Source organism: Miscanthus floridulus, chromosome 2 (genome assembly GCF_019320115.1).
Source record: "Miscanthus floridulus cultivar M001 chromosome 2, ASM1932011v1, whole genome shotgun sequence".
Classification (NCBI taxonomy): domain Eukaryota; kingdom Viridiplantae; phylum Streptophyta; class Magnoliopsida; order Poales; family Poaceae; genus Miscanthus; species Miscanthus floridulus.
The window spans coordinates 47,622,563-47,649,955 of record NC_089581.1 but is presented as its reverse complement, the minus strand read 5'-3'; the positions used below and the strand labels follow the sequence as shown (position 1 = coordinate 47,649,955).

The following is a 27,393-nucleotide window of genomic DNA, read 5'->3' as shown; positions in this document are numbered from 1 at the left end:
TTGTCTAGAGGTGCCAGAGACTGTAGCCCAGTAGGATGAGACTATTAGGGGCATTGCAGCTACAGAGGAGGAGCAGTTAGATGCTCAGCAGGGGGGTATGGTTGAGAGCAACCCTAGTGACAGTACTGATGATGACTATGAAAGGTCCTAATGGCTAGAGGGGGGGTGAATAGCCTATTAAAAAATTCTACAACAACACTTAACAAACTAGTTAGACAATTATGAGGCGAAACAAGTGTTGCACTAGCCTACTAAAATAGCAAGCCACCTACCACAATTCTAGTTTATATAGTTTTTATCCACACAAAAGCTATGTCACTACAATAAATTAGTGTGCTCTCAAAGGCTAACTAAAGAACCACACTAATCTAACTAACAAGCTCTCACAACTAGCTACACTAAAGAGCTTGGCAACTAGTTTGTGATAATGTAAAGAGAGTGAGCAATTTGTTTATACTGCCGTGTCGAGAAAGGAGCCAATCAATCACAAGAATGAATACCAATGAAGACCAATCACCTCGGAATCAAATGATGAACACAATGATTTTTTACCAAGGTTCACTTGCTTGCCGGCAAGCTACTCCTCGTTGTGGCGATTCACTCACTTGGAGGTTCACGTGCTAATTGGCATCACACGCCAAACCCTCAATAGGGTGCCGCACAACCAACACAAGATGAGGATCACACAAGCCACGAGCAATCCACTAAAGTACATTTTGGCTCTTCGTCGGGGAAAGGTCAAGAACCCCTCACAATCACCACGATCAGAGCCGGAGACAATCACCAACCTCCGCTCAACGATCCTCGCTGCTCCAAGCCATCTAGGTGGCAGCAACCACCAAGAATAACAAGCGAATCCCACAGCGAAACACGAACACCAAGTGCCTCTAGATGCAAACACTCAAGCAATGCACTTGGATTCTCTCCCAGTCTCACAAAGATGATGAATCAATGATGGAGATGAGTGGGAGGGCTTTGGCTAAGCTCACAAGGTTGCTATGTTAATGCAAAAGGCCAAGAGAGTGAGCTTGAGCCGGCTATGGGGCTTAAGTAGAAGCCCCCACGAAATAGAGTCGTTGTACCCCTTCACTGGGCACAACACGGGGTGACCGGACGCTTTGGTCATATCGACCGGATGCTGGACCTCAACGTTCGGTCATGCGATACGTGCCACATGTCCCCTCCCTTCAAATGTTGATCGCCCGATCTAAACGGTCAAGTGACGATCGGACGCAGCAGCTCAAAGTGGCTGGACGCTGGACCTCAGCGTCCGGTCGTTTCCAGTAAGCATCTAGAAATGAATTTTCATGACCGGACGCGTCCGGTCATGCTCGACCGAACACAGCCAGCGTCCGGTCAGTCACCCTCAACACTGTGTGTTGCCACATCAGCAGGACCGGACGTAGCCTTCCAGCATCCGGTCAGTTTGTGACCTAGCGTCCGGTCAGAGATCGATGCTACGCGCTCTCTGCTGCCACTGGCCGGACGCGTCGGTCCAACCGAGACCAGCGTCCGGTCACTTACAGTGACCTCTGTCTTTTCTGTCTAGGATGCCGGTGGCACCATCGGACAATTCGCACTCTACGGGTGGACACTCCGCCGGTGAAATTTCTAACCCTTGCTCAAATGTGCCAACCATCAAGTGTATCACCTTGTGCACATGTGTTAGCATATTTTCACAAACATTTCAAGGGTGTTAGCACTCCACTAGATCCTAAATGCATATGCAATGAGTTAGAGCATCTAGTGGCACTTTGATAACCGCATTTCGATACGAGTTTCATCCCTCTTAATAGTACGGCTATCGAACCTAAATGTGATAAAACAAAATAGCTCTTGCTATTTATACCTTTGCCTTGAGCCTTTTGTTTTTCTATTTCTTCTTTTCAAGTCCAAGCACTTGATCATCACCATGGCATCACCATCATCATGTCATGATCTTTATTTGCTTCACTACTTGGAATGTGCTATCTATCTCATGATCACTTGATAAACTAGGTTAGCACTTAGGGTTTCATCAATTCACTAAAACCAAACTAGAGCTTTCAGACTACCAGGACATCCCTCAGATGCCTGCACGACGACATGACCATGAGGCCGGTAGTTCTAGTTTAGCTCCACCTACACCACAGATAGATCCCACTCTACTTGCTATCCTTGAGCGGATGAGGCAGGATAAGGCTTGCCAGGCCCAGGAGACAGCAGCTGCTCTAGCATAGGTTCAGGCTAGACAGGATGAGTTCTAGCATTAGCAGTAGGCTATCCAGCAGCAACAGTAGGCCATGCAGCAACAGCAGCTCCTCATGCAGCAGCAGTTACTTGGATTCATGTAGCATGTAGTTACTGCTATTGGGGCTCCACCGCCATAGCCTTCACCACAGATTGGCCAGCCTGCCACCACTTCTATGACTCCAGCTTTACAGTCTAGTGGGCTTCAGAGTCAGGGACAGCCAGCAGCATAGTTTCCTTCACCTACAGAGCAGGTGTCCTAGTGGTTTGCCTCGCCAGTGCTAGTCCCGCAGTTCACACCTCTACAGACGGGCTTCACACCGGCACAGACTTCCTCACTGCTAGTGCTAGATACCATAGTTTCTAGGAGCCTTGATGCTACCTTCAGTGAGTTGACAGGGCAGCCTACTTCGCCATATCTACATGTCACTGGTCCTTCCACAGTTGCACCTATTACCGGGACTACAGAGATGCTCCCTTCCTCAGTTGCATCATCAGAGCCGCCTGCCACAGTTATACCTATAGAGTCATAGGCCGCACCAGTCCCTGATTCGACCCAGACCGCTTCAGCGTCACTTCCAGCTACAGAGGGTTAGACTGCTCAGAGCTCAGGATCAGATGATGATGGCACGTAGTTCCAGCTCGCTCCTTGCACCTCAACGCCCTACTCGTCCGCTGCAGCCCCGTCGACCGACCCTTAGGTTTTGGTGTTTGACGCCAAAGGGGGAGAGGGATCGAGTATGTTAGACTTAGGGGGAGCGATACATTTAGGGGGGATCTATCTATTATATTTGGTTTTTTATGTGTGATACACTATTATGCATTCATGTGTTTACTTTCATGCATCGAACTATATTTATGTGATAGTGATATCTACGTGATCGTGATATTTATGTGATATGTGACATGTGTGCTCTCTATTTTGAATTATCTATATGTCATATCACTTGTGTTATGCTCATTTGCTTTGCTTCCGCATTTTACCCCGATGCAAATGAGCTTTATTACTTGTACTCATGCTTATTTCATATCTATTGAGTACATTATGTTGGCTTGGGTCATATAAGCTTGCCTAACTCCTTTGTTCTTATAGTCATAAGCTTATATGAACCAAGCATGTTGAAAACCTCATCTCTTTCACATACTCAAGGTGGTATTATCATCAATCACAAAAAAGGGAGAGATTGAAAGCATTTAGGCCCCTAGTTGGGTTTTGGTGATTAATGACAATACGAGATTACTGTGACTAACGTGTGTTTTGCAGATGCAATTAAGTTAGGTCATGGTAATGTTAATTGATTGGGCAATCATGGTTGTCATGCCCCTATGATGGAAATCGTTTTGGTTTTTAAAGGATGGACGACAAGGTTAAGGATGGACTAGTTTTAAGTGTTGTTTGGTGTTGAAGAGACACTTAGAGTAGTTTAGGACTTTGTTTTTCCTTTGGTCGTACTATTAAGGGGGGTATGGATGGGTAGCTTGACCTAGGTGAGTCTAGTGGGTTAGGTGTGGTGCACACTTGTCAAATCTATCACTAGGTAGCTCCTAAAAAGCCCTTAGATTAATTGGAGCGAACTTCATTCATATATGATTACGAGTTGGAAGTGAATGGAGGGTCAAATGTTGACCGGACGTTGGTTCCGGGGTGACCGGACGCTGGCGCAGAGTCCGGTCAGTTCATTTGATCAAGGTGAAGTCATTTGGACACGACCGGACACTGAGAGGTGAGTGATCGGACGCTGGGTGCCAGCGTCCGGTCGACACCAGTAAGGGTCCAGAGAGAGAGAATCCTGATCGAACGCGTTCGGTCAGTGCTGACCGGACGCTGGTCAGGTTCCGGCTACTGACCGGACGTTGAGCAGCAAAGTGAACAGACGCTGGGTGCCAGAGTCCGGTCAACATCAGTAAGGTTCCAGAGGGCAGTTTTCATGATTAGACGTGTCCGATCAGTGCTGACCGGACGCTGGCCAGTGTCCGGTCACAACTTAAACTGCATAGATGCGGGTGAACTGACTGGAGCAGCCGGTCACCCCACAGAGGCACATAATGGTTCGTTTTGAATGAGGGGATATAAATATTTTCTCTATTCACTCAAGGGATCACTTTTGCTCATTTCAACAGCTGAGAAACACCCTTGAGAGTGCCAAGAAGAGCAAGGTCCTAGTGAGGTGATTGAGATTTGAGAATCCAAGAGAGAGGCCTCATTAGTGAAAGCAAGAGTAGCAAAGTGTGCATCCACCCTTCTCATTAGGCTTATCGTGGTCAAGTGAGAGTTCGTGCTTGTTACTCTTGGTGATCGCCATCACCTAGATGGCTTGGTGGTGATTGGGAGCTTGGTGATCATCCGGTGGAGCTTGTGGATAACCCAACTCAAGTTGTGAGCGGTTGTGGGTGATTCACCGCGATAGAGTGTCGAAGAATCAACCCGTAGAGAGCACTTGATCCTTGCGCGGATCAAGGGGGAGCTACACCCTTCCGTGAGTACTCCAATGAGGACTAGTGGGGAGTGGCGACTCTCCGATACCTCGGCAAAACATCGCCACTTTCCTCCTTCTCTCTTTACTTTGAGCATTTACTTTGAGCAATTCAATTCTTGTCTTTACATTCATAGAATTGCCATGCTAGAGTAGGATTGGAACATAGGTTGCTAAACTTTTGTGTGATAGAACAATAGAAACACTTTCTAGGCACAAAGGGCGAAGTGGGCTAACCGTAGGGTTTAATTATTGCAAAGAATTTTAGAATTAGCCCAATTCACCCCCCTCTTGGGCATCTTGATCCTTTCACTCTAATATAATAGTTTTATGCATGCGACTAATGCATGGCCGTGAATGCGTTAAGCTAGCCGCACGGCCGCCTTCCTCCTCGCGCTCCTCTCTGTCTTCTTCCTCGCGCATGCAGCATCTTCCGTCATCTTCTCCCTCTTTGGCACCCTTCCTCTTTCGCCCCCTCCCCCTTCTTCTCTATCTGTTGTCTTCTCCCCCTGGTCTTTGTCTCCACCGCGATACGCCTCGTCCTCGACCCCGCCGCTGCCCACTGCCACGCTGTGACGAGCTAGGGTTTTGTCGGACCTCCACAACCACGGAGCTCCGACGAAACCCTAGCACGCTCGCGGCGGCCTCCTTCTCCTCCCTCTCGTCGCCGCCATGGTGGCGCCCCTACCCTAACCTAGCTCAGTTGCCTCCACCGTCGCTAGGACCCTAAAGCTACCCTCCTACCGTCTCCACCGCCTAGCCAGCCAGCCTCCCCCAAAATCCCTTCTAAGCCCACCGAAGATGGAGATCTTACCTCGCAGAACCCTAACGGTGGCAAACTCCTTGTCTCTGACGCGAGCGAGCTCCTTGACAGAACCCTAGCAGTCTTCTTCTTCTTCGACTCCGGTAGGGGCACGAGCGCAACCGTCGAGGAGCTCGCAGGAGTTAGCAGCCATGAATGAGAGAGAGATGGAAGACGATGCCTTCTGAGTGAGTGAGAGAGAGAGAGGTGGAAGTTGATGCCTTCTGAAAGAGAGAGGTGGAGCGCGAGCGTGCGGTGTGTTAAATGCTTGCACGCCCAAATATTGGAAAACCGCTAGAGATGTCGCTTCCTGTCTCATTTGAAATTTTAGAGGGTGGGGTGGGGTTCTTGAGAATGAGTGGTTTCTTTCTTTAGATGTATGGGAGGCCTTATCACTAAACATTGTAATGATGCTGGTATCCCAACCTAACCCTAAACCTTTGCTCTCAATATAAGCTGGACCAAAGGTCTTTGGTCGAAAAAAGGTATTTGCTAATATATTTTCAAAGGGCACAAGATGCGAATTAACAGTTGTCCAAATATTAAGTCCACTTTTGGCCCCTCAACTATTGGGTTCGTCTAATTTTGACCCTCAACTACAAAACCGTCTAATGCTGGTACCCCAATTGTCAAAACAGTTCACTTTTAGCACCTAGACGCAGCTAGGGTTGTTTTGTCCAATGTGGAGCGGGTTTGACCACGCCACGCTGGCGTTGACCGCCACGTAGGACGTTGGCCTCCATCTAGTGACATGTGGGGCACATGCGTCAACCACCCATCCCCTCCCTCTCCATCCTCACAGTAGCGCCCCCACGCTGCCTCTGGCCCGAGCATCACCGGCATCGTCCCCCACGGCAGCGCCACACCTACGCCGCCACCACGGCAGCACCACAACCCATGGGCGAAATCCTGACGCCGCCTCCTAACTGCTGCAGCTGCGAGAGCTGTACCTTGCCGGAGAAATCTCGACGTCAACCCTTGCATGCTGTAGCTGCCGAAGCTACACCCTACGTGGCCTCCGTGCCCGCAGCCGTAGGAGGAGGCCGACCGGCAAGCAACGCTGGCCCATGCAGTCTCAAGGCCGGCTACGGCTCGGCGGGAGGCGGGTCATGGCCTGCTGGCCACGTGCGCCGGCAGCCCAGCGACCACAACCGCAACCGCGGCAGCGAAGAGGAACCGAGGAGAGGTGCGCCAAGTGCAGGACGAAGAGGGCTCGGCGGGAAGCGGGCCGTGGCCTACTGGCCACGAGCGCCGGTGACCATGGCCATGGCAGAGGGTTAAAATTAAACAAACACAATAGTTGAGAGGTCAAAAGTGAACTTAATCCTAATGCATTTCATTGAAAATTGTAAAATTATTAAGTCAAGCAAAATTGCCCCGTTTGCCGTCGGGTGAACATGAAATTGCCGGTCCTAACGATGCCAATACTTGTGGAAATGTGCAATGCGCGTAGCAGATGGACCACGGTACATGAAATGCAGACAGTAACAATTTAACTTTCTCCAAGATTCCAGCAATAAGAGCATAATCCTTGCGACAAAACTTCTCGAACAGTGGAAAAATGTCCAATCCAGTTACAGCTGAAACACTAGTCACTCTAGGCCTTGGCAAAATTAAGTTACAACACAGGCTACGTGTACAAGGGCGTTGGAGCAATATAACACAAGCAACCGTCGCAGAATTTCTCATGCCAATGCACCTAAGCTGCTGCCCCAACTACTTTGCGACCAGTTTGCAAATGATCCTCCCGGGCCATCATTATTCTTACTGCAAAGGGAGAAACAATACATCTTAGCGGCGCACAATTGCATGATTAATCAACAAATGTCGTGCTAGGGCCTTGAGAAACATGCTTTACCTGTTGTGGTGGGGGCTGCTGTGGTGGCTGCTGCTGGTAATTTCCATACCCTGGATATGGTGTGTAGGCGTACATGGCAGGATCTTGAGGGGGGCGAGCATAACCATATGGATCGTATCCTTGGGGATACCCATAATAGCCACCACTCCATTGGTTCTGCTCTTGCTGAGGCTGGAATAAAAATCCAGCAAAGGGAAATATGAACTAAAGCACTAAGTAAAGGGCACACAAATTAGATAAAAAAAGTTACCTGCTTGTTTGCAGGGCTACGACCCCATGAGAGCCTTATGCTCTGACCTCCAAGCTGGCTTCCATTTAGCACCCTTATGGCCTCCTCAGCTGATGCCCTGAAGAAATAGTTTTTTTTTAATCAAGATAAAATCCATGTAGTAGTATCTGGTTCAGAAAATTTTTAGAAGCATTTTCCACTATAAACTAGAAACGCGGGCGTGGCTTTGCCGCGCCTTCCCTTTCGATTAGGCCAGTGGCAATAAGAATATAGGTGTAGTGATGAGAAACTCAGCAATTTTTTGTTCATTTTATGATTTTTATGTATTTTCGAGACTTTATCACCATGAAGGTATAATTTTATTTGCCCCTTAAAAGCATAGGTAAAAGTTTATATGAAAAAATCCTTACTAAAACATACGATATTATGGATGCACTGCATAGTTCTACTCGTTAGGATTTCAGATCAACTTGATTTTCTAATTTACAATTTTTCTGTGATTTACTATGCAATTTTAAAGTTTCAGCTAATTTATTTTTTGAAAAAAAAGAGATATAATCAAAGGTGTATTTTGATTTGAGAAAAATCTGAGGAGGTTTTCGCAAAAATTGCTGAGTGTCTCTAGAGCGCGGGTTGATTTTCGATAAAGTGAAGGTCTTTTTTGCAAAAACCCCGAAGCCCATCCGTTCTGGACTGTGGCTGATTTGGAAATAATCTGAGGTGTTTTTTGCAAAATATTCTGAGAGGGCCTCTGGAGGGCGGGTTGATTTCCGGAAAATAGAAGGGGTTTTTCGTAAAATGACCGCGGATCGCCCGATCTGGGCCGTCCGCGCGCCCGATTGAACGGCCGCGAAAAGCCCGTGACGTGGCACACTGGTTGGCCGCGGTTTGGGCGCAGGTTTCATATGTAAAAGATTTCAAATCCTTTTTCATATGGTTTAAATTTACACAATACACTCCTAATGTGGAATGTGGAATCACTATAACCAATTGGGTGCTAATTTTAGCACTAAAATATTGACACAAAAAAGATTTCAACATGTAACTGGATACTATAAATTGATCTGCACAATGCACTAAAACCGAAATAATGAGGCTATCGAATAACAACACAAGAGTATACTCTTCATACCTGTTAGAATATTGGACAAATCCACAACGCTTTCCTACAGGTATTTTGACATAGAGAAGCTCTCCGTATGGACTGAAGGTTTGCTTCAGAAGATCATCAGTCGCACTCGGATCAAGACCACCAACAAATACCTGCAAATAATGAAGTCTAGAAAATAAACATCCATCATGCAGCTTGAAAAAGACAAAACTATTTACAGATACCCACAGTAGTATTGTTTGGATCGCTATCAGAATCAATTCCTTGGGTATTCTGGTAAATAGCTGCAGAAGAACGGAAAGAGTAAGACACTTCACATTTTGGCTGTAGTTACAGATTCGTAAGCAAGTCCTGAATATGCCGAGAGTTATATGGTGATCCATAAACATTTGAAATTTCAACAACCAACAATGGGTGGTAACAATGCAAGTATGCCATGTGTCAACCTGATCAGATCATAACAGATACCAAAAATGACTTCAACTAGATAGTCCAGTCACAAGATGCAAAACATTGCATTCAAAATTAGATAATTCAACAATATTCCAGGTACAAAATAAAATATTGCAATGAAGATACACTACCAACAGTCCTAGCAAAGTTTTTGTTGACTGCACTGTTGAGTGAAAGAAGGATCCAATGACAGTCACGGCAGAATTTTTGGAGCAAAAAGGTATCTGCCTGCCTCATATGTCAACTAAGGTCATTTCTTAAGAAACCATAAATTGCTTATTACTCAAAAATGAAAAGGACATAAATGCATAGGAAAATGAAGATATACCAAATCAAAGGACTGAAGCTACTGAAGCAACAGCTATGACATATAGAAAAATAGCAACGCAGGACACAATAGCAGCGTATTCAAGGCTTCTCATAAAGAGACTAGGTGAATCGATGCCAAGTAAATGAAGGATTGAAGATACAAGAAAAATAAGCAGAAGCCTGCCTTATCTATCAAAAATTGTACAACAGAAGAGTTTATATGGAAATACTTACAATTCCATTGACAGAAAAAAAAAATCCTAGATAAGAAGTAAGGATGCATACCACTCGATGGCTGTTGTTGTCCACCAGAATTCTTCTTGTTGGATGCTGGTCCAAGGCGCATGGGCCTGCTCGAACAGTATTGTCCATTCATTTCAGTCATTGCTCGTGTCTGTTCATCCAAATCTGCAAACTTAACAAAACCATAGCCTTTCGAACGGCCAGTAGTTCTGTCAAAGACAACTTTTGCACCCTTAACTGATGGATAACGACTCTTGAACGTATCTTGTAGAATGAAATCTGTAACATCCGAGGCCAAGTCCCCAACAAATATAGTATAATCTGAACCATCGTCTCCACGTTTCTCACCAGCCCCACTGGTAGCCCAATTCAATTTGAAAGGTTGATTTACATTAGGCATCATTTGACCATTATAATTCGGCAGAACTTGTTCGGCTAAAGCATGGTTGCTGAATTCAATAAAACCATAACCCTCAGGTTGCCCAGTCTGCTTGTTCCGAATTATCTTCACAGAAATAACCTGAACATTATACAAGCAAACAAAACATTAGGTCAATACATCACAATGGAGTTCCTCATACAGTAAGTATGACAAGGCAACGAATACGATATCTGATCAAAAATAAAATACTATATCCTGGTGTAAGAGTCTTCGCTTATACTCAGTAGAAAATTCTGCAGCAAGAGGCAAAATGTCAACATGTGTATCTTTCATGGACCTTACTTAATGTCAATAGATGGACAACTCAGCTTGAAGCGGACACACATGAATAGGGTGAAATACTCCCTCCGTCCAAATTTAAGTGCTCGTTTGCACTTCAAAAAAATTCCCAAAATACTCGGTCCTCATAGGCCTGAACGAGCGCAGCAGTAGCCTGGAATCTTGGAAAGTTCAGACAGAGCAGTGCAGCACTAGTAGTATTTTATTTCCTCTATGGAACGAGTGGCCGCGGACGGACAGGGCTGGAGGCGTGGAACTCGCCCTGACCACACATTTGCTGGGCTTGACAATATGCGCTGTTACTTTGTCGGTCTAGCTGATCCGTACAGGACGGCAGCATAGGGGTAGAAAGGTAATTTGCCACCTCCACTAAGTTGCTGCGTTGAACCTAGACGTGCGGTTATTGTGGGACGGAGGGAGTAGACAGTAGATGAAAGGGGTAACTTTAGGGTGTGTTTGGTTGAGCTGTGGCTGTGGGAAAAAGCTGCTGTGGGCTGTGAGCTGTGGGAAAGCTGCTGTGAGCTGTGAGCTGTAGAAAAGCTGAAAGCTGTTTGGTTAAACAAGTATAAAATATACCTTCTATCTTTATCTCTCTTGAAACAACTATGAAAAAGCTTTTTATGCCACCAATTTCGAAAAGCAGAAAGCCAAAAGCCAAAAGCAGGGTCAAACTAGCTTTCAAAAATGTACTACGGAAAAGCAGCTGCTTCTGAAAAAGCAGCCTAAAAAAGCAGCCCCTTTGGTTGGGCTTTTGGCTTTTTGGGCTAAAAGCCAAAGCCAAAAGCCCAACCAAACGCACCCTAAACAGATAAGTTCGTTCTTCTTGCCTGATCTCATAACCTATAATAATATGCCTTTTATAAGGCTGACTCAAACTCTTAATGATCCAATGTAAGCAAAATAACCACTCGAAATATGATCCTGAAAGTCACCCAAAACATATTGAAAAAAAAAACTGAAACAAACTAATAGATAGAAGGCAAATTGCAATTACTACTTCGGATCACAAAGCAAAACTGGCGTATTTCCTCTTAGGTACTAGTTTATGAAATGTTATTTTGACAAGAAAGTCATCTATAAGGATTTTAGATTCATCTGTACTAACAGTTGGAATTCATAGTACAAAAGGATCTAGGCCACCATGACATTTTTCAAACAGTTTGAAGGTAAAAACCTACACATAAAGACCCAGATTCTTTACCATCTATGAAAGTGGATTATATTGAATTGGGACAAGTTTAGAGTCAACCATACAAAACGTCAAGCCTTGAAACTTATGAGGCCAAGAAGAAGGCGCAATAAACTTGTCCCGTCAGTCCTTTTTTTCAATATTTCAGTGTCTCCCTTCAAGCTGGGTCATACTACCATCTTTGGTACTGTAATTACCTTGTCATGAAATAGTCAATGACACTGTGAACCCATGCTGGGTCATACTACCATCTATTGATATGTGCTCTCCTAGTTACTGCAGTTCAGTAAATGTAGCAACTTTATCATTACACTGGAGCAACTGACAAGTGGGTATAAACTAACCCTTCCATTTCAAACACATGGATATAGTTCTTTGAGAATAACCATTAGATCAAAATTCATAAGAGAATATGACAGAGTAGCAGACTACCAAGTAAAACAATTGCAAACCTTGAATTATTCACTCCGATCCCAAAAGTTAAACAGATTCATGGTTGCTGTTACTACCTTCATCATGGAAAATACTTTTACAATTCATAATTTTAACTATTTCAAAAGGTATATTTAACAAAAATTGTAAGTCAAATTGTCACATTAGTGATCCCACTACGCATATGCAAATCTCTTACATCCAAGCAAGCAACGCAACATAGGCGATAGAGTTTCAAAAAGAAAATTAAGTGAAGTAATCAAAAGGAACAATTTTTTATCACATTTTTAGTTGTACCAACATATATCATTAAAGCAGAGGTCTATCACAAATCACCAGTTCATCAGAATCTAGCATCTCTGTCTAGATTACGTAACTATTAACCTATAAACCTTGGCAATGGAAATATCATGTGAACCATCTGAACCTTGCAACGTAGCATGACATAATATGAATCGTGTAAACAACAACAACAACAACAACAACATAGCCTTTCAGTCCCAAGCAAGAGCCCCAAGTCACAGTTCAGGCACTTTAATAGCTGTTTTCCAAGTACTCCTATTCAAACATAGATCTCTAGGTATACCCCAAGCTTTCAAATATCTTTTTATTGCCTCCCCCATGTCAATTTCGGTCTTCCTCTACATCTCCTCATATTATTAGCTTGGCTTAGGACTCCACAATGCACTGGTGCCTCTGGAGGTCTCCTTTGGACATGGTCAAACCACCTCAACCGATGTTGGACAAACTTTTCTTCAATTGGTGCTACCTCTAGGCGATCACATATATCATCGTTCCGAACTCGGTCCATTCTTGTGTGACCGCAAATCCATCGCAACATACGCATTTCTGCAACACTCAGTTGTTGAACATGTCGAATCTTTGTAGGCCAACATTCTGCTCCATACAACATAGCCGGTATAATCGCCATTCTATAGAACTTGCCTTTTAGCTTTTGTGGTACCCTCTTGTCACAGAAAATGCCAGAAGCAATGTTTTTGAGGCGTCGCCTAGGCGACAAGGTGTGGCAGAGGTGCTGGGCATCGGGGGCGCCACAACCTGCAGTGGTATGGCGTCCGCCTAATCGTATTAGGCGTCGCCTAGGCGTAGAAAGGCGTCGGGCGGACACCTACAGCCGCGCCGCGGACGCCGTATGCTAACACGCGAGGGAAGGGCGCCAAAAGATCGCGGCCCTGCAGGAAATCGTTCGCGCGCCTGCGCGAAAAGCAACAGGCACGGGAAATCGACCGCGCGTCTGCCCAGATAGGACCTACGCGCGGGAAATCGACCGCGCGTCGCTTTTACCGCGAGTGCGGGCGAGGGGAGAGGAAGAGAGAAGGCGGCGGGCTTACCTCGAGCTCCGCTTGGCTGCTCCTCTGCTCCAGTCCACCGGCCGTCCGCCCCTGCCATGGAGCCAGCCCTGCATCGCACGTCGCTGCTTGCCTCTGCCTCCGTCCGCACCTCCGTCGACTCTGCCTCTGTCCGCCCCGTCCGCAGTCTCCAGTCCGCACCTCCGTCAACTCTGCCTCTGCCTCGAGTCCGCATCTCCGTCCGCAGTCTAACTCTGCCTCGAGTCTGCGCCTCCGTCGACCGTCGGCACTTGGCAGCTGCTCGCCCGCCTGGCTTGTTGTCTGCACCTCCGTTGGGTACTTCCCCTTCCGCCTGGTATGCCCCCTGCCTCCTCTCTGCTTTCCCAAATATCTAAGGCGTGTACTATGCTGTCTGCTCTGAATATGGCGTGTGCTCTGCTTTCCCAAACATAAGGCTCTTGCTTGATTAGTTACTTATTAGTAATGCTCTTGCTTTGTTTTATGTAGCATCCAACAACATGGCAAGCTCAAGTGAAACACCTGATTATGATCCCAAGACTGATCCAGCAAGGAGAGCGAAGTCCAATGATCCAGGATGGAAATATGCCTACTGGCAGGACCCTGCTAGGAGAGATTGGGTGACATGTATCCTGTGTGGAAATGAGGCTTTAGGAGGCATAAAGAGGTTCAAGCTGTTAGTCGCTGAATTCTCACTCTTGGAAGTAGCAGAATTCTTACTCTCATCGAGAGCGGATGACACTAGGAGTTGGGACAATTTTCTGGTTTATTTCTCAATGCCATGCCAACCCGATGGGTTGGGGATACATATTTATAGGCTGCTAGTCAGCCAAGCATATGCCAAGATGCTAGTCTAAGATGTTGTCCTAGATGCTAAGATGTTGTCCTCTAGATGCTAGTCTAAAATGTTGTCCTAGATGTTATCCTCTAGTCTAAGATGTTGTCCTATGCTGTCCTAAAAACACAAAGACCACAACAGCCCCACAAAGACCACAGCAGCCAGACTTATCCATCATTCTCCCCCTAAGTCTTGTGCGTCGTCTTGTGGGAAAGTTGAACCATCCCGGTCCTGGAGCAGAGCTCAAGGAACTTGATCCTCCCAAGAGGCTTGGTGAGCAGGTCCGCAAGCTGATCCTTGGTGTTGATGTAGCTCGCCTTGATGCTCCCTTCCTCAAGACAGCCTCGGATGAAGTGGTACCTCACCCGGATGTGCTTGCTGCGTTCATGGAAGACGGGGTTCTTTGCCAGGGCCAGAGCGGACTTGCTGTCCACCCTGAGCTCCACCGCTCTAGTGTCTCTGCCGAGGAGATCACCAAGCAGTCGAGCGAGCCAGAGCGCCTGAGTCGAAGCGGCGGAGGCCGCTATGTACTCGGCCTCGCAGCTGGACAGGGCCACCACCTTCTGCTTGACCGACTGCCAGCTAACGAGGCACTTGCCGAGGAAGAAGAGGATCCCGCTCGTGCTCTTGCTGGTGTCAATGTCGCCGGCGTGGTCGCTGTCGCTGTACCCGACGAAGTGTGCCGCCCCAGGGCACTTAGGGTAGTAGAGGTCGTGGTCGAGAGTCCCTGCAACGTAGCGGATGATCCTCTTCACAGCCTGCTGGTGCTCCGTTGTCGGCCGCTGCATGAACCGACTAACGTAGCCGACGGAGAATGCCAGGTCCGGCCATGTGTGGGCGAGGTAGCGAAGGCTCCCCACAAGACGCCGGTACTGCGTAGCGTCCACCTCCTCTGTCGTGCTGTCGCGGCTCAGCTTCAGCCTCTCCTCCATCGGAGTGAGAGCTGGGTTGCAGTCGGTGAGCCCAGCTAGCTCAACGACGCGCTTGGCATAGGCGGTCTGTCGAAGCGTGATCCCGGAGTCATCCTGGTGCACCTCGATTCCCAGGTAGGAGAGAGGCCCCAGGTCACTCATCTGGAAGGTGACCTTCATCTCTACCTTGAATGCCGCCACCTCCGCATCCTTGGTGCCGGTGATCACCAAGTCGTCGACGTAGACACCCACCAGCAGAGCATTACCTCCACTGCCCCGTCGGTAGATGGCCGCCTCGCGCGGGCTTTGCTTGAAGCCCATCCCCTTTAGCGTGGAATCCAATTTGGCATTCCACGCCCTCGGTGCCTGCCGCAAGCCATAGAGGGCCTTGCGCAGGCGGAGTACCTTACCCTCCTTGCCGGGGATCGCAAATCCCGGCAGCTAGTGCACGTAGACCTCCTCCTTCAAGTCGCCGTTAAGGAACGCCGACTTGACGTCCATGTGATAAACACGCCAGCCCTCCTGGGCAGCTAGCGCAAGGAGGAGTCGCACGGACTCCATCCGTGCCACGGGAGCAAAGGCGTCGTCGAAGTCGACCCCCTCCTGCTGCACGAAACCTCGTGCCACCAAGCGAGCCTTGTGCTTGACGATGGCACCGGCTCCATCCATCTTCAGCTTGTACACCCACTTAAGGGTGATCGCGCGGTGACCACGAGGAAGGTCAGCAAGCTCCCAGGTGCGGTTCTTTTCAACCGCATCCATCTCCAACTGCATCGTGGCGCGCCATGCCGCGTCTCTCGGCCTCTGCAAACGACCGAGGCTCGCCGTCGTCACACGCAAGGTGCAACTGCGCCTCCAGGTCGTGAGGCACCGGTCCCGGCACCGGCTGGTCACCGAGAAGGTTCTCCATCGTACGGTACCGCAACGGCTCGCCGTCGTGGTACGCGTCGACGCGCTCCTCGTCGTGAGAGTGGAGTAGCGAGCTCAACCGGGCCGTGCTCGACACGAGCTGGTGGTGTAGTCGTGCCCGGAGTGGTGCCTGTCGGTGCTGGAGTGCGTGGCGTTGCCGGCTGTGGTGGAGCCGGCGAAGAACTCATCGCAGCCGAGGTCCTGGCTGGAGAGCGTGGTGCTGTCGGAGTAGCAGGCGCCGGGGTCGGTGGAGGCTCGGGGACTGGGGTAGACGCGCTCGCCGAAGAAGAGCCGCCTACTCCCCCAGCTCCCTCGAAGTGGACGTACTCGACAGTGAAGTCGTCGTACGTCGGAGCCGAGCCGTCGTCCACCACCTTGTCCCACGCCCATCCTCGCCCTTCGTCGAACACAACGTCGCGCGCCGTGCGCACACGCTGTGTCTTCGGGTCGATGATGCGGTAGGCCTTCGAGCCCTCCGCGTAGCCGATGAACACTCCTGGAGTGCTCCTGTCATCGAGCTTGCTGATGTGGCCAAGCTCCTTGGCGAACGCAAGGCAGCCGAGGACCCGCAAGTGGGAGACCGCCGGCTTGCGCCCATGCCAAGCCTCGTACGGCGTCCTGCCGTCGAGCGCCTTGGTAGGCGAGCGGTTGAGGATGTAGACGGCCGTCACCACCGCCTCTCCCCAGAAGACAGCCGGCATCCCCCTCTGCTTGAGGAGGGCCCGAGCCATCCCCACAACCGTCTGGTTGCGCCGCTCGACGACGCCGTTCTGCTGTGGGCTGTATGGCGCGGAGTAGTGGCGCTGAATGCCCTCGTCAGCGCAGTACGACGCGAATTCAGCCGCCGTGAATTCGCCGCCGTTGTCGGTGCGCAGCACGCGCAGCTTGCGGCCGCACTCCGCCTCCGCAGCAGCCTGCGCGCGCCTGATGGCGTCCACAGCCTCTCCCTTGCTGCCGAGGACCATCACCCACATGTAGCGGGAGAGGTCGTCGACGAGCAGCAGGAAGTAGCGTCGTCCTCCCGGTGTCACCGGGCCACACAAGTCACCGTGCACAAGCTCGAGCCTCTCCTTGGCTCGAAAGCTAGCCCGCTGTGGAAAGGGGAGTCACCTCTGCTTTGTCAACACGCAGACGTCGCAGAGCTGCTCCACATGGTCGAGGCACGGCAGGCCTCGCACCATCTCCGTGGCACTGAGCCGCTTCAGGGCCTCAAAGTGAAGGTGCCCGAAACGCTCGACGAGCAGCGAGACAGAGGGGTTGTGCCACCTGCACGTTAAGGACGTAGAGTCGATTTGCGCTTCTGGATACCTGGGTAAGAAGGCGACGACGACGATCCCAAATCCTCATGACTCCGTCCTCAACCACCACGCGCGAACCGTTCTTATCCAGCTGTCCCAAGCTGATGATGGAGTTCCTCAACGCGGGGATGTAGTAGACTCCGGTGAGCAGCCTGTGCTCACCAGACACGGTGGTGAAGATGACGGAGCCGACGCCCTTGATCTCCACGCCGGAGGCATCCCCAAACTTGACGGAGCCTCGGACGCTAGAGTCAAGCTCGGTGAAGAACTCCCATCGACCAGTCATGTGATGGGTGGCGCCGGTGTCGAGGCACCACCCGTCAGTATTGTCGTTGCCGGAGCTGTCGCCGAGGAGGGCGTGTGCTTTTGGCTCGTCGAGGTGGAGGAGAGCCGCTGCGGCCGGTGCCGCTGGAGGTAGCTCAATGCTTGCATGTGCCATGAACAGAGCCGGCTCCTCCGCCTGTGCGACGTGGGCCTGGCCGCGTCATGGCTGTCGGCAGTCCTTGGCCCAATGGCCGAGCTGGCCGCAGTTGCGGCAGGCGTCGTCTCGTGCCGGCTTGTGCCTGCCGGCGGCGCCGCCCTAGGTGCCTCCGCGGGCATCACCGTCGGCACGTCCTCGCGCCTCGGCCTGGGCATCTCTACGCGCCTTGCATGGCTTGCCACGCTTGCGGCCGCCTGTCGCGGAAGAAGGCTCCCCCTTCTTCCGATCACCTTGGCTGGCAAGCCACTGCCCCCGAGTGAGAAGGAGCTTCCCGCCAGTGGTGATGGGCCCCGAGAGAGACTGTGGCTCATCGCTGTCGACGACCTTGAGGCGACCTATCGCCTCCTCGATCGACATCGTGGAGAGATCCAGCAGGGACTCGATCGAGCGAGCCATCTGCTTGTACTTCTCGGGGACGCAGCGAAAGAGCTTTTCGACGGCTCTCTCCTCACCGTAGGTGTCATCGCCGAACTGCACCATCTTCTGCAACAGAATGTTGAGACGGAGAGCAAAGTCATCAACGTCCTCACCTGGCTTGAAGACCAGGTTCTCCCACTCCTTGCGAAGTGCCTGCAGTGTGGACTTGCGGGCGCGGTCGCTGCCGATGCGTGCCGCAGCGATGGCGTCCCAAGCCTCCTTGGCAGTCCGCTTGTTGGTAAGCGAGAACTGCATCTCGGACGGGATTGCAACGATGAGGGCATCCAGCGCCCGTCGATCTAGGTCGTAGTCGACGTCGCCGTATCGGACTGCCTCCCACATGTGACGCACCTGGAGCTTTACCCTCATCACCACAGCCCACTCGACGTAGTTGGTCTTGGTGAGGGTAGGCCACCCACCGCCGGGACCGACGTCCCTGACAATAGCCTGGAGCCCGTGGTAACCATGGAACCGATCCGGGGAGAGAGAGCCACGCTGCCTGTGAAGGCCGCGCTCTCCATCGACCCGTCGGTACCGATCCGGGGAGAGAGAGCCACGCTGCCTATGAAGGCCGCGCTCTCCATCGACCCGTCCGCCATCGTTGCCGTGCGCGCCTCCTCCAGGAGCGCCACCGGCGCATCCGCGCCTGTCTGGGCTGCCGCCGCGCTCGTGGGCGTGCGCGTCTTCTCCAGGAGCGCCGCCAGCGCGTCCGCGCCTGTCTGGGCTGCCGCCACGCTCGTGGGCGTGCGCGGCTGCCCACTGCGCCGCCCGCGCTCGCGTTGCCTCCCTCTCTAGCAGCTCGAGGTCCGCGTCGGCGGTGTCGTCAGCGGAAATGGAGCTGCCGATGCTGCCGCGCAGAGCCTCGACCTCTGCTGCCGCCGCACGCGCTGCATTCGCCGCCTCCGCTCTGGTTGCTGCCAGCTCCGCCGCTGCCAGCCTCGACGCCCTTGCCGCCGCCGCAGCAGTCTCTGCCGCCGCTCGCTCGCGTTCCTCTGTCGCGGCAAGTTCGGCCTCCTGCCGACGCCGCGTGCTCGAGGCGACCGAGCGCTGAGACTGCCCTGCGGACATAACGCGCTACCGGGGGGCTGCTGCGTGGGGAGAGGGCTGCTTCAGACGAGCTGCGGGGGAGGAGTGAGCAGGAGCGGCCGGAGCTGCTGCTCGCAGCTGGGGAAGTTGTGTGGCTGGGAGAGGAGATGAGCAGGAGATGTTTAGACTACAGGATAGTACGGCTCTGATACCACTTGTTAGTCGCTGAATTCTCACTCTTGGAAGTAGCAGAATTCTTACTCTCATCGAGAGAGGATGACACTAGAAGTTGGGACAATTTTCTGGTTTATTTCTCAATGCCATGCCAACTCGAGGGGTTGGGGATACATATTTATAGGCTGCTAGCCAGCCAAGCATATGCCAAGATGCTAGTCTAAGATGTTGTCCTAGATGCTAAGATGCTATCCTCTAGATGCTAGTCTAAGATGCTGTCCTAAAAACACAAAGACCACAACAACCCCACAAAGACCACAACAGCCCCACAAAGACCACAGCAGCCAGACTTATCCATCAGAAGCAACATATGGCTGGTGGATATGGAGATATTGTCCTTTGTCCAAAAGTTACCACTGAAATCAGGAAAGAGATGGAAGCTTATTTGCAAAAGAAGAGAAGGCCTTTGTTCTTGGATGGTATTGAGGAGGAAGACGGGGAAGATGAAGTTGTGGAGGTGGCAGCAGCAGATGTACAAGCAGGAGCAGATGGGGGTGCAACACCAAAATCGGCTGCAAAAAAACCAAGTTCTGGGATAGCCGCCAAGAGAAGGCATGCTACCTATCAATTCAAGGCTTCAAGACCTAGCAATGGCAATTCAACACCAAAGACAACAAAGTCTGTTGTTGCTATGCTTAGAAGAACACCTGAACAGATAGTAGATCAAAGGCGTGCAAATGACTTTCAACCCACCATTGAGTCCAGCACAAAGACTAAAGAGGAGAAGCAATATGTGGATTTGCAATGGGCACTATGGTTCATGGAGTGTGGTGTATCCTTTAATGCAGCAAATTCAAGGCAATTTGAAATTACCTGTGAGGCAACAGCCCAATATGGTTCAGCGTACAAGCCTCCAACTAACCAACAGCTTGGTGAACCTTTGCTTCAAGAATGTGTTAAGGTGACAAGTGCCATGAGGAAGGACCATGAGCAGGCCTGGAAGCAATATGATTGTACACTAATGTCAGACGGATGGACTGATATGAGAGGGCGCCACTTGATTAATTTTCTTGTGAACAGCCCTGAGGGAACGTACTTTTTGGAGTCAGTGATGCATCAAATCAAGTTCATAGTGCAACAATGTTAGCTGATTTGTTACAGGAGAAGATTGAGGACATTGGAAAGGACAATGTTGTTCAAGTTGTGACAGACAATGGCGCTAACTACAAGGCTGCTGGTAAGATTTTGATGGATAGGATTCCCACACTGTTTTGGAGTCCTTGTGCTGCACATTGCTTGGATCTGATGTTGGAAGAAATTGGAAACTTAAAGGCATTTAAGAAACCTATTGCACGTGCTAGGCGTGTCACCACATTCATTTATAGGCATGGGAGGCTTCTTAGTGCAATGAGGGCTCAAACAGGTGGGACTAATCTTGTTAGGGCAGCAAAGACTCGATTTGCTACATCATTTCTGACATTGAAGAGTTTGTATAAGAACAAGGATGCCTTGAAGAGCTTGTTTGTTAGTGAAGCATGGATTGGGAACAACTTGTGTACAACTACAGCAGGTCAATAAGTGCAAGACATTGTGCTATCTACTAAGTTTTGGAACTCAGTAGAAGATTGCCTAAGAGCTTCAGCCCCACTCTTAATTGTTTTGAGGGTTGTTGATGGTGATGAGAAGCCTGCAATGGCAGAGGTCACAACTCTAATGAATCATGCAAAAGATAGGATAAAGCTCAGCTTCAATATATCAACCAAGCAGGGCCTGCTCAAGCGTATCATGGACATTATTGAGAAGCGTTGGGTGAACCAAATGGAGCATCCATTGTATGGGGCTGCACTATATTTGAACCCAGGAAAATTTTATCCTCTTTTAAAAGCTAATGATGATGCCACCGTTGGGCAGCTAAGAGGTTGTTTTATTGAAGTGCTTGGAAGAATGATACCAGATGTGGAAACACAAATGAAGATCAATAGGCAGGCCATTGAGTATGAAGAGCAACATGGAGATGCCTTCTCAAACAAAATGACAAAGGAAAGCTATGACAAAATGAGTCCTCGTAAGTGTTGTTAATCTCAGCTTGCAAATTTCAGCAACTTAATTACATTCCAAACTCCTAATATGTGTTGTACTTTTCATCCAATTGATTGGTGGCGTTCTTATGGTGGCCGAGCCATTGAACTACAAAGACTTGCTAAGCGTATAGTTAGTCTTTGTGCTTCATCATCTGGTTGTGAGAGATGCTGGAGTACCTTCAATTTTGTGAGTATCCTTGTGATTAACAATTTCTATTTAGATGCATACAATCTGATTTTTTGTTTTGCTTCCCATCTGATTTTTTGTTTGTAGATGCATACAAAGAAAAGGAATAGGCTACTGCACAAGAGATTGAATGATATTGTTTTTGTTTCATACAATCGGAAGATGAGAACAAGGTTTCAGCTTATGCGTGAGAAGGCAGGCAAGAAATATGACCCTTTGGTCATTGAGGAGTTTGATTGGGACAATGAATGGGCTGATTCATTGCATGTGCCCATTCCGGGAGCTCGAGGGTCTGATGCTGTCAATGGGCTCACATGGCAGCATGTTGATGAAGCCACCGGTGCATCACAAGCGCTGCAGGGTCGTAATCTTCCTAGGAGAGCTACTGCTACTCAACATTATAGTCGTTCAAGAAATGTTTCTGTTCCTGCTACTGAAGATGGAGAAGAGAAAGATGAAGTTGAAGACCCACATGATGATGCAGAAGTGAAAGTGTGAAGAAGATGGCAATGTTCCTGCTACAGAAGACAAGGCTGCTGATCCTGATGAGTTTGATGATGGATTTTGAGTGTTGAAACAGAGATTTGCACTCCTGCTGATGGATTCTTTTGTGTCCTACACCCTTGTTGTACTTTTGTGTTGTCCTGCACTCCTGTTGTATGGCTTTGTTGTAGTTGACTTAATTAGTATGCTTTAGAGTTCAGTACTTCATTCTAAGTTTGTGGACTATTTGAGACAGACTATGATGTCATTTGTCATGCTCATGCATGCACTAATGCTTGCTAATTTGTTATCTTGCCTCTTGTGTATTGTTTCCTATTTAATTCTCAGCAACTGATAACCTGTTTGATTGCTGAATTCTGTAATTGTCAAGCAGTTTCCTTCAAGGGGGATGGATGCTACATGGGAGAAGAGCTTTTAGAAAGGAAAGAAAGGAACATGGGCTCAAGAATTGGCAACAAACGAGGTATGTATGTGCTGCACTAGTATATAAAATTCTAGCTTACAACGCCTTACAATGTGTGTATGGCATCGCCTAGGCGTCCGCCACAAACGCCTAGGCGTTGTGAAGGGGGTTGGGCGCCGTGCCTCGCCACGGCGCCTCAAAAACAATGGCCAGAAGCTTGTCGCCACTTAGGCACGGCACCTCAAAAACAATGGCCAGAAGCTTGTCGCCACTTGATCCACCCTGCTTTAATTCTATGGGTAACGTCTGCATCAATATCTCCATCCCTCTATAGCATCGATCCCAGATACCGAAAGGTATCCTTCTTAGGCACTACTTGACCTTCCAAACTCACATCTCCCTCCTCCTGAACAAGTCCACCAAAGTCGCATCTCATGTATTCGGTTTTAGTTCTGTTCAATTTAAAACATTTAGACTCAAGGGTTTGCCGCCATAAGTCTAGTTTCCTATTTACTCCCGCTTGACTTTTGTCCACTAACACTACATCATCAGCGAACAACACACACCAAGGGATATCCCCTTGTATGTTCCTGGCAACCTCATACATTACCAAGGCAAAGAGATACGGGCTTAAGGCTAACCCTTGATGAAATTCAATTTTAATCGGGAAGTAATCTGTGTTACCATCGTTTGTTCGAACACTAGTCACAACATTGTTGTACCTTGATGAGGGTCACGTACTTTGATGGGACTTTATGTTTGTCCAAAGACCACCACATAACATTTCTTGGTATCTTGTCATAAGCCTTCTCCAAGTCAATGAAAAACAAGTGAAGGTCCTTCTTCTGCTCTCTAAACCGCTCCATAACCTGTCTTATTAAGAAGATTGCTTCCGTGGTTGACCTTCCGGGCATGAAACCAAATTAGTTTGTTGATATATGTGTCGTTCCTCGCAGGTGCTGCTCGATAACTCTCTCCCATAACTTCAAAGTGTGGCCCATCAACTTAATTCCCCGATAATTAGTACAACTTTGGATATCTCCCTTGTTCTTGTAGATTGGTACCAATATGCTTCTTCTCCACTCCTCAGGCATCTTGTTCGATCGAAAGATGTTGTCGAAAGATATTGTGTAAACAAAACTATGTAAACTTTGAAAACTCATAAAAAACTGTAGGTATCTAGTATGAATCTGTAATTATCCAATCAATTGAGTCAATAACCTAAATGCAGTCAAAATGAACATGCTAGCGGTACATGCAATATGAACAATTTGCATCATGTACTACAAAATCTAATAAGTGCACTGTTAAGTTCAAATCTAGCAAATACATGAAAGTTAGCAGCAACTCGTTTTACAAGAAACTAATCCCAGATGAAGTGACAAAACTAAAGGTGCAAAAAACTTACATTGATCTTATCAACCATATATCACAAACACATAGCAAGAAAATTGTCAAACACATAGCTTAAGTGAACAAAAAAAAAACTATTGTGCTCCCCAGTTGACAGGCTTTGTTGTTGTTGTTGTTGTATTATGCTCCCCAGAATAACAGAGTAAATCTATCAGCACAATCATTACCCCACGGCAAATACATATGCTAATGTTAAGAGCGACAAGAAAAACCATAACACAAGCCCCCTGTTGGTAAGAGGTTACCACAGCACCAGTTGTTAGGTGTTGTCCAAAGAGTAATATTAAGATGCAGCTAGAAAGGAATTATCATTCCTGAAGATGTGAACTAATTCTTTTATGAAACCTCACAAGATCCCTCAAAGATCTACTGACATCATTTTATGTAGTACGGTGGAATTTTTCCTAGGGGCTACAACAGGCACATGAACAAAATACACACACACACAAAAAGAATAAATTCGAAGCACTACACAGTTAATACAAAAGGCTAAAAGAAGAAAACAAACAATGAAACAAACAGCATATATGATTTAAATCACCTCCTCAGCAGATGAGAAGCTATTATGTAGCTGCTTGCTGTGCCATACTAGCTGCATGACCAATTAACGGTATATAATACCTCAGTTCTATATATGGTAGCTTCTACTATGGCTTACCAGCTTTGCTCTAAAATTTTGAGCAAAAATCAAGCAGACCTAATAAAGTAGTAATACAAAACATCTTTTGTCCCTATGTCGACACACACATGACACGGCTCGTCACTCGTTAGTCAAGTGCCGCTATACAAAGAGGATCTAGAACTTGTTAGTGGACTAGGTCTCATTGCACCATATTGCAGCCACCAACTGGACTGCCAGTGATTAGGTACATGCTTGATGGACTAATCTGGTGTGCACACAAATTGTGCAGAAAAAAGCTTTGAGAACCCTCATTATCCAAGTGATTTGGGAGATATGGAAAGAACAGAGTGTGCTCCAGCACAAAGAGTTGTCTGCCCTTTCACTCTTTGAAAAAAATTCAAGGATGAAGCTAGAACTTGGGCACAAGCGAAGGCAAAGAAACTGTCTCAGATCGTGCCTACCTGTATGGCTGATCTCAGCCGTTGTTGTAAATGGCTTTTGCTTTTGCTTTACCCTTAAGTGTTGTACCTTTCTTTCTATCAGTAGAAACGGAAACTGTCTCGTGCCGGTTCAATTTAAAAAAAGTAATAATACCAGCCGAACAAATAATGAGTGGCGGTAAATTTTGCACTTAAGAATTGGCAAATCCAGATGCCAAATCCATTGCGGAGGCAAAATAAGAAATGCGTAACTTCACTATGCACGTAGATAGTAACATAAAGTCGACACACTTTCCTTCATCAAACTCTTAACTAACGGTAAATAATAAATTTACAAGCAGCAGTGAGGCGGCAACGGGGCATCACCTCGCCGGCCTGGGAGAAGCAGCTGTAGAGGTAATTCTCGTCCATCCAGTACTGCAGGTCCCCGATCCAGAGGGTCCTGGCCTCGTCCCAGGCCCCGCCGCCCGACGGTGCCGGCGCCGGAGCCGGCGCCGCCTGCGGCGGCGGCTGGCCCCACATAGCGGGAGGCGGAGGGCCCACCTGGTAGAACTGCGGGGGCGGCGGCGGGGGGTGCCCCGCCTGGTAGTACTGCGGCGGGGGCGGCGGCGCCATTGCCCATTGCTGCTGCTGCTGTGGCGGCGGCTGCTGCATCATGGCGGCGTGGGGTGAAGCTGGTTTAGGAGTCAAAACCCTAGCCACGCGAGGAGAGAGGAGACTGGGGAGCGCGTGGGCCAAACGGATATGGATAAAAGTTGCGGCCGCTGAGGTTGCCGTAGCCGTCTGATCTAGGATGGACGGCCTGGATCGGGCCTACCGGATCTGGAGAAAGAAAGCGACCACTGCACGGTGGTAGTAGCACGGTTCGGGCAAAGCTCAGATGAGCCCCCTTTTCCTTTTTTGGTGTTTGTTTAATTTGATTGATGTTTCATCTAAGAGCAGAGCTTTCTACAAGCTCCGTTAGAGTCTCATCCAAGGTTTCAAAAGAGCCTTATAGGAGTTTAAGTTTCAACTGTTTTTTATCCAAATCTAAAGACAACTTTATTATGCGAAGAAATCATTTTTTGGGGTCAAGTTCCAAGTTTCATGTGAATGTCACAAGCGACCATTCAAGTTTCGTAAGTCATGTCCAATATTAATCATGTTTCAGTGGAGTTTCATTTATGTTTCTACAGCGAAAAATCACAAGATCAACCTAGAAATCCAAACCAAATTAAACAAGGTTATAAAATAAAAGCGCCCAAATCTACATCTAGATGGCTCGAAGCTGGTGGACTCCATTTATGCACTCAAATATATTGAAGACTGCAAGGTTCTATGGAGATTGATTTGTCATAAAAGGCTCTTGTGCTCAGCATTGCCAAAGATTGGTGAAGAGTAACTCTAGTGAAATTAGGGCTCGAAGAGTATCTTGTGATCTAGACGGGCTAAAGTTTAAGCCCTCAAGTGGAAGAGGCAACCTTTCGGGATTTATGCTTGATAGAGAGGCGGTGATCCAAGTGCTTGCTTCAATGTGGACGTAGGTAACCGACAAGTCAATGAACCACACGGACAAATCTTATTGTCTCCATCTTGTGGTATTATTGATCATTCTACACTTGTGCTTTTCATTGTGCCTTTACATTTCATAGTGTACAAATATTAGGCCTTGTCACCAAAGAAAGTTAACCGAGTTAGTTTTTATCTTTTCTAGTGACATAGCTTAGTATTTGCTCACCCCAGGCTCACTAGACGCTAACTTTTTTGGAGTATGCAGCTCAATAAGCTCTGTTACTTGGCGACGTGGAAACTTGTGGCCCAATCCGTGGATCGGCCGCCCCACTCGAATCTCAGCATGTTCTCATGCTCAACCCACAGGGCCGGGGCCGTACCTGTACCTTGTACCTGTACTAGGTTTTCGCGTTTTGGTCGTTGATGATGAAACCACGGCGTTATCCATCCTCAGTTGTGGCTTTTACCCTTAAAAATCAAAAGCTCAACCAAAAGATCGAAAAGTCATAGCTGCTTTTGGCTATAGTACAAATCCAAAAGCACATCACTCTCTGCTTTTGAGTCTAAAAATTACCCACATGCCGCTAGTTAGGAAAGCGAACCGTTTTTCTCTTCTATTATGTTTGCATCCAACTCGCTCCTCGGAGGCTCCAACACGAGCGACGCGTTCCCTGGGGCCGGCAGGCGCCTCCCTCCCTGCTCCGGCAGTCGCTGGCTCCGGCGGCACCTCCCTCCCTCTCTTCTTCCCTGGCTTTGGCGGGGGGGCATCCCTCTGTCCCTGCTCGGCAGTCCCTAGGGCCGGCTGCATCTCCCACAAACC

General features: G+C 48.6%; 1 protein-coding gene and 1 pseudogene across 1 annotated transcript; one reads left to right on the top strand and one right to left on the bottom strand.

The window, feature by feature from the left end:
* Positions 1 to 6,981: 6,981 nt before the first annotated feature.
* Positions 6,982 to 25,790, bottom strand: LOC136523420 (RNA-binding protein L-like). Its single transcript, XM_066517109.1, has 7 exons — positions 25,449 to 25,790; positions 9,751 to 10,228; positions 8,932 to 8,987; positions 8,725 to 8,855; positions 7,614 to 7,710; positions 7,364 to 7,534; positions 6,982 to 7,272 (listed from the first exon to the last, which is right to left on the bottom strand). The coding sequence occupies exons 1-7, from the start codon at positions 25,737 to 25,739 to the stop codon at positions 7,270 to 7,272; spliced, it is 1,227 nt and encodes a 408-aa protein (XP_066373206.1). The 5' UTR covers positions 25,740 to 25,790; the 3' UTR covers positions 6,982 to 7,269.
* Positions 20,253 to 21,511, top strand: LOC136523409 (uncharacterized; annotated as a pseudogene).
* Positions 25,791 to 27,393: the final 1,603 nt, after the last annotated feature.

Bases quoted from the DNA above. Each gene is read 5' to 3' on its own strand.
- LOC136523420 (XM_066517109.1), bottom strand. From the start codon at position 25,739: ATGATGCAGCAGCCGCCGCCACAGCAGCAGCAGCAATGGGCAATGGCG. The intron at 10,229-25,448 runs GTGATGCCCCGT...TATAATGTTCAG, and splicing joins GCTTCTCCCAGGCCGGCGAG to GTTATTTCTGTGAAGATAAT. The intron at 8,988-9,750 runs GTATGCATCCTT...GTTCTTCTGCAG, and splicing joins ACAACAACAGCCATCGAGTG to CTATTTACCAGAATACCCAA.